The 12,392-nt window shown below is 43.1% G+C and overlaps 1 protein-coding gene across 1 annotated transcript; it reads right to left on the bottom strand.

Moving 5' to 3' along the window:
• Window positions 1–1,380: 1,380 nt before the first annotated feature.
• On the bottom strand, window positions 1,381–3,204 carry LOC113123239 (trace amine-associated receptor 7e-like). Its single transcript, XM_026295056.1, has 2 exons — window positions 3,041–3,204; window positions 1,381–2,188 (listed from the first exon to the last, which is right to left on the bottom strand). The coding sequence occupies exons 1-2, from the start codon at window positions 3,202–3,204 to the stop codon at window positions 1,381–1,383; spliced, it is 972 nt and encodes a 323-aa protein (XP_026150841.1).
• Between the last annotated feature and the right edge of the window lie 9,188 nt (window positions 3,205–12,392).

Genomic DNA, 12,392 nt, shown 5'->3' with positions numbered 1-12,392 from the left:
ACTGCCTAATGAACCATACTACATTAGTTGGTTGGGGAACATATTCGGGGCACTGCTGAGGCCTTGACAGTAATATTTCCTACTGCTGATGGGACTGTCCAAACCAGCAGCAATATTTATTTTATTTACTAGATTTGCTGCACGAGGCAAGCTTGAACCAAACTAGGTTAGTATGCTGATAATAGCTTTGCCGTGTGCATTGTCTCCTATTTTGTCTACTACTTATCTGTGGCTTGATTTAGACCCTGACAGTGGTCTTGCAGACTGCTGTTCTGCATGGTCTGTTTTAAATCCTCTTCTACATGTCCTGTGAAACCTGGCACTGGTGATTATACTAGTCCAGCATACTGAGATGAAAACTAGTTTGCAAAAAGTATCAGTGTCTGTTTGTTTGAAGAAAATTTTAATGTCTAATCCAAGAATATGGCCAAGATTTGTACCTTTATATGTAGTAGTGCCAAAAAAATCTTCTCAAAATGGATCCACACACTTGAGATATTCTACACATCTGTAGTCCATAGTAATATATAGAATTTTATCACAGAAATCCATCGCTGAAGACTTGGACAGTCAAAATGATTTCTGCTAATTTTAAAAGTTCCTTGTCTGGTATGTTAAGCTTTTAAACAGTTTCTTATGGCTTGACTGACTTATATATGATCCATATGTGAATATAGACTATAAAATTTTAGGTTCAGATTAGGGTTAGGTGTCATAAGACACATCTGGTTAGGGTCAGGGTGAAGGTGAGGTTTAAAATAAAGTGAACAGAACTCACTTCCCTCAGAATCTACTCCTGAACCTTGGGATAATTTAGTCGATAGTGTGTTACACAAAACAAATGTGAGGAAAAAAGATGCTTGTGAACAGCTGACACAGATTTAAAGTTGTGTGGAACATTTAAGTGACAAATATGAATCATGTCCCTGATTTTACCACTGAAATCTTGGACTTGGAGCTTGAATGTGAAACATTTGATAATAAATGTACAAAACATTGTTAAGTGATGTTTAACTGATGCAGGACTCTTGAAAACTGCTGCTTCACATGTTCTGCTTTCAGATGTTGGTCAGATGGTACTGGAACCAGTTCATGTATGAAGTAACTGTGATGTTTATTAAACTGCTCACATGGAGTTCACCTGCAGGAAAACTTTGGATGACTTGGTTATCAATGCGCTGTCATCATAAAGATTAATGAGTACGTTCTAATGTGGATCCTGAAGCCTTTGAATTGTGTAACAATGAAACATCTTGTTATGAATCTGCAGCAGCTGTTCACACTCCTTTTCTCCTGAAAACACACATTCTACTTCTTACTGATACAAAAAGCCTCAATTATCCAAAAGGAAAATGGCTCATTTTAATTACATCACAGTGTCTACAGCATGTTGGCCTCACGGGAGCCAGGCTTCAGTATCTGAAGAGTGACTATGTGTTTCATAGCTTTTCTAAACCAGGGGTAGAACAGGGCATAGATCAGAGGGTTCAGACCAGAGTTACTAAACATTAGGAAGCTCAGAAAGGCCTCAATTGCAGAACCGATCATGATGCTGCTTCCTGACAGACAGACACAATAATATGGAGAGTAGCAGAGCACAAACACAGCTACAACAATACCCAGAGTCCTGGCTGCTTTCAACTCAGACTTATTTATCATCTGAGTTCCTGAAACCTGGAGTTTGGCTGCAACATGAGAGCGCATGGCACGAGCCTGAGACACCGCCACTATAAACACTCTCATATACAGAATTATGATGACTGTAACTGGAAGAATAAAGAGGAAAACAAGATCCACATCTCCTGCAAGCCTAATCACACACTCGCCATGACAAGATTTATATCTCCCTGGATGTTTCAGGTTGTCATATAAAATAAAAATAGTGTAGAGAAGGGAACAAGTCCAACACAAACAAATACCAATAGTAATTCTTCTTTCAGTGATTCTGGTCGGGTAATGCAGGGGGTCACAAATTGCCACATAACGGTCAATTGATATCAGCACCACATTTCCTATAGTAGCACAGATAAGAGTAATAGGGAGCAAGAAGTACAGAGAGCACATGAGGTCTCCCAGGACCCAGCAGGTCCACATTATGACGATTTCAATCGGCATCACCAGGAAACCCATGATGAAGTCTGACACGGCCAGAGACAGAACGATGAGGTTTGTGGGGGAGTGGAGCTGCCTGCAACAAGAGGACATCATCTCTGTGTATCATCAACAGTATCATCAAAAACAGCAGCTGCTGTGCAACAAGAGCAGGAAGAATCATTCAAAACCTCAGTCTATCAAAATACAAGGAGACTGAAGCCACTGCTGTGTGCTCAGATCAGGCTGGGAGTTTGGGAAATGATGTTCAGAAACTATTTCAAAGCCTGTGGGTTAGAGCAGCCTCTGTTCACCTGAGAAACAAGGAGACATTCAAGTCTGCACTTTGTCGTTCCACAAAAACACCTGTGAGAAAAATGGAATATCAAAGTACAGATTCAAAGTAGAAAACTACTTCCCACACTGTGTGGACACTGAAGTTACACATCCAAGCTTCACAAACAAATACTGGTCCAGATTTCAGCTGTAAAAACAGGGACATCATTCATACTTGTAACTTCAAGGTTTCACACAGCTCTGAGCTCGTTCTCAGATGGTTAGAAAATCACTTTTGTCTTTGTGTAACTGGACCATCAACATATTTCTATAAACATTTGGACATAACCAACAGTAATTCAGTATTTCAAAGCCTGTGGGTTAGAGCAGCCTCTGTTCACCTGAGAAACAAGGAGAAATCCAAGTTTGCAGATGTGGAGAAAAGATTTGTAGTTCTAAAAAAGAACTGAGAATGTCAAACACAATTTGTGCACAAATTAGATTTGACAGACTGTGAGAAATGTTGACATTCTCAGCTACTACAAGTCTTTTCCAACTGTATTTTTTACCAAAGCTCACACACAACACAAGCTCTGAAATGAATCCTGAACATCATTTCCCATGATCTGACTGATCAATCACAACATGAAATAATGCAGAGGTTTGTCAGTGCCTGTAGTGGGAGATGGAGATAATGACCAGCAGATTGAGAACGGCAGTGAGCAGCGAGAAGAGGAACATCAGGCTGTAAACCAACACCTCCTCCGACTGAGGAAGTGGTGGCCTCCTGCAGGAGGTGTTGAGGAGCTCTGGGAAGCAGAGTTCAGCTTCTTCCATCATCAGAGGAGAAGCTGCAGAGCTCAGACAGCTTTCTGACCACAGCTCTGTCTGACAGCTCCTTTATCTCCTCTCCTGCCTTTCTCTCTGGTGGACACCAACTCCCTCGCTCTCTGAAACAACTCTTCATTGGCCAGAAGTTTGTTCCTCTTGTGTACCACCAGACTCTGCTGTGTCTAACAGTCCATCTGAGTTAAACCACTGACATTGGTAAATGTGTTTTCCTCTTCTTTTAGTTCTGTGTGCAGCCCAATACTCAGCTTTACCAAACCTCTGTCCACAGAGGTTAACTAAGCAGAGATGGAGCTGCTCAGTCTGGGTAAAGCCAACAAGACTAACTTCAGTCACCTTTAACTAAAAGTGAAAACTAACTTCAACTTCATGGAAGCAGTCGCTTGGCCAATTAACTCACCAGAGCTTCCTATTTCTCATGTTTCCTGAATATCTTCTGTTCTGCTAAAGACTCCTGATTCCTTCCATCACCTGCCTGTGTTCCTTGTTGTTGCCTACAGAGTCCCTCATCTCTTCAGCCTGTGCTGACTGCTCTCCTCACTCTCGTCACAGCCACCACGCTAGACGCCAGCCAGCCCACTCACCTCGGCTGCCAGTCTACAACTGTCATCCTGTTCCCTGCTCATCGTTTAAGATTACACCAATTGAGGTTTCTCTTCTCAGTGTATGAATAAAGACTAAACCTCTGAACCTGCTAACTCAGGGCAGCATATCATTATAGAAACATGACAATGCTGAACGTGACAATGTGCTTAAATGACTGCTACTCATTTAGGAAGTAAGACAGGGAAAAGCATGACTTCAGGAAGCAAACATTTCAGCCATGACAATGTTTCCTACTTCAAACTCCATGTTTACTGGCATGTCAGGATATTACCAAAGTTTCTGCAGTAATTTCTCCACCGTCTCCACCACTAGAGGGTGCAAAAACACGGTGAAAAATACAGAACTGCACATAATCCGTGAGCACAAATATTAAATTCACAAACACTGAAAAACGAGCTCTGGGTATGTCTGTCATAATACAGACTGGGAGAGGATAGAGTGTTTCTGTTTATCTGAGGACTGAGTGTATAAAATAGGACGTTGGCATTATTCACACATTAGTTAGCAATAATACAACCTGAGGATGCCATCTGATTGGGTGATTGACCGGGTGCTGGATGTGGTTCTCCCAGCCTCACCTGCTGCCTCCTGTCTGTCAGAAAGCTGGTTATCCATTGAGCGGTGGAGGCTGGCACAGTGAACTGGGTCAGTTTGTACCAGAGGAGGTCTGGGATGATGGTTTGGTGCAAGATGTACTGCAGTTCCATGTTGACTGAATTCTCCACTGACCTGTTTGCCCTAACAGACCTCGTCTTTCAGGTGGCTCAGCACGAGTCTCTCAAAGGACTCCATGACCCCATTTGTCAGGGTCAGGGTCTGTATGCGTTTGAAGCAGAGAGGACTGCACACAGTTCCAGTGATGTGTTAGAGATAAGGGGCCAGCAGGTCAGCACAGACTTTCAGACAGGAGGGGGTCACACCATCTGGACCTGGAACTTTTCTGATCTTTAGTCCCTGAAAAACAACATGCACTTCCACTTTACAGACCTCCAGGGGTGAGGGGTGTTGCTTCTCGCACGGTAAAACTTATTCAGATCGTCTGCCAGTCTTTTGTTCTCCTCGGCATTATGGGATGGTCTCCTGTAACCAGTGATGTCCTGTAGGGATCTCTACACTAACACAAGGTCATTGGCTAAAAACAGGATTTTCAGCTTTTTGCTGTAGCTCCTCTTAGCTACCCTGATTTCCTTGTTCAGTGTGTTCCTGACCTGGTTGTAGAGAGTCCTGTCCCCCCTCCTATAGGCCTCCTCCGCAGCACGATGAAGCTGCCTGAGTTTTATGGTGAACCATGGTTTGTTATTGTTGTTTAAAATGTCTTTGTGGGCACACGTTGCTCCACAAAAGTTGATGTTCGATGTCACCGTGTCAGGGTTTTAACCACAGGCTTGGCAGCTTTAAGTTTCTGCCTGTAGGTTGGGATGAGGTGGATCAAACAGTGGTTGGAGAGACCCAGAGAGTGACACTAGGACAGAGCAAGAGGCGTCCCTTATTACTGAGCAGCAGTGGTCCAATGTGTTGTTGTCCCTGGAGGGACAAATGATGTGCAGTTTGTATTTGGGCAGTTCATGGGTGAGGTTTGCTCTGTTAAATCCCCCTAAGACAGGGGTCTCTAACTCCAGTCCTCATGGCCCACCACTGTCCTGATTCTTTTCCAACTCGCCCTGCCCTTGCAGCTTCTGATTGGCTGAAGACACCTGATCCAAGTAATCAGCAGTGGGTAGGGCAGGGCGAGTTGGAAAAGAATCAGGACAGTGGTGGGCTCTGAGGACTGGAGTTAGAGACCCTGCCCTAAGGCAATGAGCAGGGAGTCTGGGAGTTTTTGTTCCACCCATGTCATCTGATAAGCCAGGTGTTGTACTGTTGCACTGACACGGGCCTTGGCAGAATGTACATACATACATTACCCCCCACAGTCTGGCCTCTACATACACCTGACTGTGCTACAACTTTTCCCTGGGGACTGGGACTCAGTCCATCCTGGAGCGAGAAAAAACAGTATCTGTAGTGTAGTGTTGCAGCCACTGAGCCAAGTCTCAATGAAGCAGAGCAGCAAAAAGTGAAAAGTCATATTTGGCACAGAAATGAGCTGCTCCTCCAACCCTCGCTGGTAGAGGTGACGTGAGATGAGTTGCAGAAAAACGAAAGAAAAAAAAACAAAACAGAGAACACACAACTGAGGCAGCCATCAATGCCGCCATCTCAATACTTAACCACAACCAATCAGAGTTCTAGATGAAGCAAATAGGGTTAAGGAAGAGATAAGAAAACAGAAATAAGTAGTTGGCATAGGGGACACCGCCTGTAACTCAAGTGAACTTAGATCTAATAAAAGCACTCACCCTCAGCATCAATAAGCTGAGTTTATTTTTGAAGGGCCAAATGTTTGAAATGCTCCTCGGCTACAGAAAGTATGACTGGACAACACGTGTGACTTCTTAACAGTTTGAGAAAGTGAAATATAATAACTTCTGATTTACATAAATTTAACTGCTTGTTGTGTGTGTGTGTGTGTGTGTCCAAGTTTGCCAAACTGCCCAAAAAACAGGAAAACTCTTTGATGACTCTCTTGTCCCTAATGCACCATGTGTTTATGTTGAAGCTCATTAGCTGTTAATACCTCTGACTGCAGTCGTGTCTTCATGTGACACTAAAGTGAGCAGGTGTTAATGGTCTCCAGTCACAAAGACACCAGCACACAGTCATCAGCAGCAGCTAATGGGCTGTTCAGTGCCCAGAGGAAAACTACGTGTGAACCAGGTCAATCACACTGTGTGTTTATGCACATGAGGTTTGGTGTGGAGCTGTTGATGACTACAGACAAGTTGTTTATCTGAGAAAACAGTTTTGTCTCCGATGAACCGACTGTATCAGACAAGTTGTTTATCTCTGAGAAAACAGTTTTGTCTCCGATGAACCGACTGTATCGGACAAGTTCTTTATCTCTGAGAAAACAGACAGCACCACATAATTAAAACCTTTAGTGTTACTGGACATAGAAAGACTGATGGTCTGACTCAGATTCATTCATTTCGTGCACTGCAACGTTTCACTGCCGTGATGTCAGTGGAAGAGTGAGATAGCACAGGAAAATCCACATTTAGAGATTTAAATAAAAATTCCCCTCTGAAGCTCAGGATTCCTTTGTTCCCACATTCTTCACCCCATAGTCTCTATCACCTCCCAGCATCCCCTTTGTTGATAAAGATTTTTAACTCCTTTGTGACCTCTGAGCTGCAGTAGAAACTGCTGTATGGGACTAACCTGCAGTTCCTCATGTCTCCACTGGAGGGTGCTCTCAGTGTGAGACAGGACCGACAGCAGGAAGGTCAGGTCCAGACTGAGGACGCTGTCTGATGTGACACAGAGACTGACTGCTGTGGCTGCTGCTGCTCAGGACTCTGGACTGAAGAGAAAACACAAAACTCCTTCAGCTCCTTCAGACTGTTTCATTTGTAAACCTACACCTTCCTCTGAGAGTTTCACCCAGATATCAGCTGTTAGCTTCCACTAAGCTGCTTTCCTGACAGAAATGATGGAGAACAGTCTTCTTTTAAAGGTGAACATTACAGCATTACAACAACACAACTACAAACAAAACATCAATGGAACTACAAAAAATAGTGGTTAGCACTGTTGCCTCACAGCACGAAGATTCCTGGTTCAAAATCCAGCAGGAGCCTTTCTGTGTGGATTTTGCATGTTCTCCCTGGTTTTCTCCAGGTATGTAGGCTAGGCATGACAACAAGCAGCAGTGCAGTACTATAATCATTCCTCCATGTCAAGTAAAGAATCAGGGGAAGCTGAAGCAGCGTCTCCTCCTCCTCTCTCAGTCTGAATGTCAACACTCACTGCAAACTGTGTTTCAGCTGCAGACTTTATTACCTGCACTTTGGATGCTGCAGTACAACTCTTTGTTGTGGGTGGTATTTTCACTTGTTACACTAGAAGTTAGAGTTTAACGCTTTTACTTTTTCAGCCATACAATTAACTTCAATTGAGGCCAGAGTCTCATCTAATGCTAATGACTACTGGACAAAATGACTGTAAATATACACATTTAAGTGACTTCGCTGTATAAATTGCAGGACAAGCAAAAAAAAAAGTGCGACTTAATACAAAAACATGTATGTCAGGTTGATTGGTGACTCTAAATTGCTCATAGGAGTGAGTGTGCATGTATGAGGTTGTTTGTCTCTATGTGGCCCAGTGATGGACTGGTGACCTGTCCAGGGTGTACCCCTGCCTTTTACCCGGAGATAGGCTGGGATAGGCCCAGGAGATTCCTAGGACCCTGGTTAGGACTAAGGGGGTACAGATGATGGATGGATGGAACTTAGAAGGACATTATTAACATTATTAACCTCCCTCTGTGTCCCAACATGGTATCTGCTGTTGACCTGCACTGTGTTAGACATAGAGCTGCTTCTGTTATTGAGCCTCATTGATGTAAATGGAGCAGACAAAATAACAAACAAATCTCTGTATAACAGAGAACAGAGTTCAACAGCAGAACAAACTCCATCCTCTAACATGATCATCCAGGTGAATCAGCAGCTCTGAAACAGCCTGAACACAAACTGAACAGCATCACCTTCATGAAGGAGGATTAATTACAGGACTGTTGGATTAGACTGACTTCTTTGTAGCTTGGTGATTTCCCCTCTTAAAATATCTTACCAACAGCACCACCATGTGGCCAGTTTTAATGCTGTCATTCTGTAAACTCCCAGATCTACCCAGTGATAAACACTCTGCCTTTAGTTCATGAATCATGGACCATGAGGTGCAGACTAAAAATCCACAAACACAAGTTCCTCGTGAGCCAGTTACAAATCACTGCCATAAGTCTGAAACGTGTGACTTTAATTACAACTAAATGTTGAGGGGTGTTCACACACTAACACTCAACAGTTCTCCATTTCATCTCTTAGATCCCAAGGCTCAGACGTAGACAGGTTACAGGTGAGGGCTGTAGTCAGGTTAGGTGCCATAAGACAGGTCTGGTTAGGGTCAGGTTGAAGGTGAGGTTCGGATTAAGGTGAGGTGGATGACTTGGTTATCAATGCTCTGTCATCATAAAGATTAATGAGTACATTCTACTGTGGATCCTGAAGCCTTTGAATTGTGTAACAATGAAACATCTTGTTATGAATCTGCAGCAGCTGTTCACACTCCTTTTCTCCTGAAAACACACATTCTACTTCTTACTGATACAAAAAGCCTCAATTATCCAAAAGGAAAAAGGCTCATTTTAATTACATCACAGTGTCTACAGCATGTTGGCCTCACGGGAGCCAGGCTTCAGTATCTGAAGAGTGACTATGTGTTTCATAGCTTTTCTAAACCAGGGGTAGAACAGGGCATAGATCAGAGGGTTCAGACCAGAATTACTAAACATTAGGAAGCTCAGAAAGGCCTCAATTGCAGAACCGATCATGATGTTGATTCCTGACAAACAGACACAATAAAATGGAGAGTAGCAGAGCACAAACACAGCTACAACAATACCCAGAGTCCTGGCTGCTTTCAACTCAGACTTATTTATCATCCGAGTTCCTGAAAGCTGGAGTTTGGCTGCAACATGAGAGCGCATGGCACGAGCCTGAGACACCGCCACTATAAACACTCTCATATACAGAATTATGATGACAGAAATGGGAAAAATAAAAGTGAAAAGAAGTTCCACAACTGCAACTAGGTCAATCATACACTGCCCATGACAGGAATTATACATCCCTGGATGTTTCAGGTTATCGTATACATAGAAAATGGTGTAGAAAAGGGAAGAGACCCAACACACACAAATACTGATGGTAATTGTTTTTTCAGTGATTCTGGTCGGGTAATGCAGGGGGTCACAAATTGCCACATAACGGTCAATTGATATCAGCACCATGTTTCCAACAGTAGCAGAGATAACTGTAATAGGGAGCAAGAAGTACAGAGAGCACATGAGGTCTCCCAGGACCCAGCAGGTCCACATCATGACGATTTCAATCGGCATCACCAAACCCATGATGAAGTCTGACATGGCCAGAGACAGAACGATGAGGTTTGTGGGGGAGTGGAGCTGCCTGCAACAAGAGGACATCATCTCTGTGTATCATCAACAGTATCATCAGAAACAGCAGCTGCTGTGCAACAAGAGCAGGAAGAATCATTCAAAACCTCAGTCTATCAAAATACAAGGAGACTGAAGCCACTGCTGTGTGCTCAGATCAGGCTGGGAGTTTGGGAAATGATGTTCAGAAACTATTTCAAAGCCTGTGGGTTAGAGCAGCCTCTGTTCACCTGAGAAAAAAGGAGACATTCAAGTCTGCACTTTGTCGTTCCACAAAAACACTGTGTCTCTAAACAAATGGGAGGTTCCACAAAAACATCTGTGAGAAAAATGGAATATCAAAGTACAGATTCAAAGTAGAAAACTAGTTCCCACACTGTGTGGACACTGAAGTTACACATCCAAGCTTCACAAACAAATACTGGTCCAGATTTCAGCTGTAAAAACAGGGACCTCATTCATACTTGTAACTTCAAGGTTTCACACAGCTCTGAGCTCGTTCTCAGATGGTTAGAAAATCACTTTTGTCTTTGTGTAACTGGACCATCAACATATTTCTATAAACATTTGGACATAACCAACAGTAATTCAGTATTTCAAAGCCTGTGGGTTAGAGCAGCCTCTGTTCACCTGAGAAACAAGGAGAAATCCAAGTTTGTAGATGTGGAGAAAAGATTTGTAGTTCTAAAAAAGAACTGAGAATGTCAAACACAATTTGTGCACAAATTAGATTTGACAGACTGTGAGAAATGTTGACATTCTCAGCTACTACAAGTCTTTTCCAACTGTATTTTTTACCAAAGCTCACACACAACACAAGCTCTGAAATGAATCCTGAACATCATTTCCCATGATCTGACTGATCAATCACAACATGAAATAATGCAGAGGTTTGTCAGTGCCTGTAGTGGGAGATGGAGATAATGACCAGCAGGTTGAGAACGGCAGTGAGCAGCGAGAAGAGGAACATCAGGCTGTAAACAAACACCTCCTCCGACTGAGGAAGTGGTGGCCTCCTGCCTTTCCTCTCCTGCCTTTCTCTCTGGTGGACACCAACTCCCTCGCTCTCTGAAACAACTCTTCATTGGCCAAAAGTTTTTATATTTCCTACAGGATCCATGTGTGGACACTTCTCCCAGTACAGTTTCAGGTCAGCATTTCTGGTTAAATTCATTTATGCTCAGGGTCAGGTTTGGTCAGTTTTCACTATTAGCTATGTTAATTGTAGGACTCCAGTTCTATTCTTTCCTTTGTATGTTTAGGGTTTGTTGATTCATTTATTTATGCTAAAGTTACATCCGTCAAGCCAACAAGACAATATTCAAATATTTGTATTGAGAAAGTAGATGGTTTGAGAAAGTGATCATAGAACCAATGTTCAAGTGGATAAGCATCCTTTACTATAAGGTGTGGGGCTCAGACACAGCCTGTCTCAGATCTACCAGGTGGCCCTTTCACCCACTGCCAGGAAGTTCAGGAACTCATCACATGTCCCTTCAGGAAGGACACACTCTAGACCCAGTTTGTGAATCAGGGGTTTGACAAGAGTCGATCATTAGATCCTAACAACCTTCACCTGTGCTCACTTCCATTGTTCACCTAACGAGCTTATTCAGGCTAGGGGTGAAGTGAAACCAGCCTGAAAGATGAATTTGAGATTTCTTCCAGCGTCAGCCTTGAACTGAAGAAGCTACTTGATTAGTGGTGAAACAATTCAGCTTAATTACTAGAAGTCCAGTTACCATGATTCAGCTTCTAGGTAATCTTCAGTACTGTTTTTCTTCTTCTTATGGCAGCTGGCGTCCCTTACATTTACTCAGTACTTGTCTCTCATGGAAGCAGAATAAACAAGTACAGAAGCTGCAGATCAGCAGGGAACTGTCCTCTACCAGTTAATTGATCGCATTGCATTGTACTCTTGGACAGATCGTAAAGAATGTTGGGCACATACAGACCTGCCAAATTATACTCTGTGGGAAACACTGTGCCATTGGTGACAGGAGGATCAGTAACCACAGCACAGTATGGGTAGGTATTCTGTATTGTTCTGCTATGGCTTCACATAACTAGTAAGACTACCACTGCCCCTGCGGAGGGATTAACTGCCAGGTCTTGTATGGACAGAATTTGTTTTAATCACCCCTGGTCAATGCAAATAGTTGGTGTGTGTCTGTGAAGATTCACAGATCAACCAGGTGAAGTTATCTAAAAGCTGAGTCATGGCAACTGGATTTCTTGTTGAGTAGAAACATTTCACTACTCAACCAAGAGGCTTCTTCAGTCTGAGAGAAATTGGTCAGAGATCTTATATTTATCCTCCAGGTTGGTTTCACTCCACCCCTAGCCTGAATAGGCTTGTTAGGTGGATTATCATTTGGCCCTCACTTCTTTAACAACAAGAAGTACAGGCGCCATGACTCACCTTCTAGAAATACTTGGTGTGCCACCATCTGTGGCAACCATGGTGCCCTCCAGGTCAGTTTCATGAGGTCCCTTCACAATGCTGATT

This window comes from Mastacembelus armatus, chromosome 21 (assembly GCF_900324485.2).
Source record: "Mastacembelus armatus chromosome 21, fMasArm1.2, whole genome shotgun sequence".
Lineage (NCBI taxonomy): Eukaryota > Metazoa > Chordata > Actinopteri > Synbranchiformes > Mastacembelidae > Mastacembelus > Mastacembelus armatus.
This window is presented reverse-complemented; position numbering and strand designations above follow the sequence as displayed.

What these genes read in the sequence shown, in the direction of transcription:
- LOC113123239 (XM_026295056.1), bottom strand. Translation starts at nt 3,204, where the DNA reads ATGGAAGAAGCTGAACTCTGCTTCCCAGAGCTCCTCAACACCTCCTGC. An exon ending in ATCTCCATCTCCCACTACAG is followed by an intron (nt 2,189 to 3,040) that starts GCACTGACAAAC and finishes CTCTTGTTGCAG; the next exon opens with GCAGCTCCACTCCCCCACAA.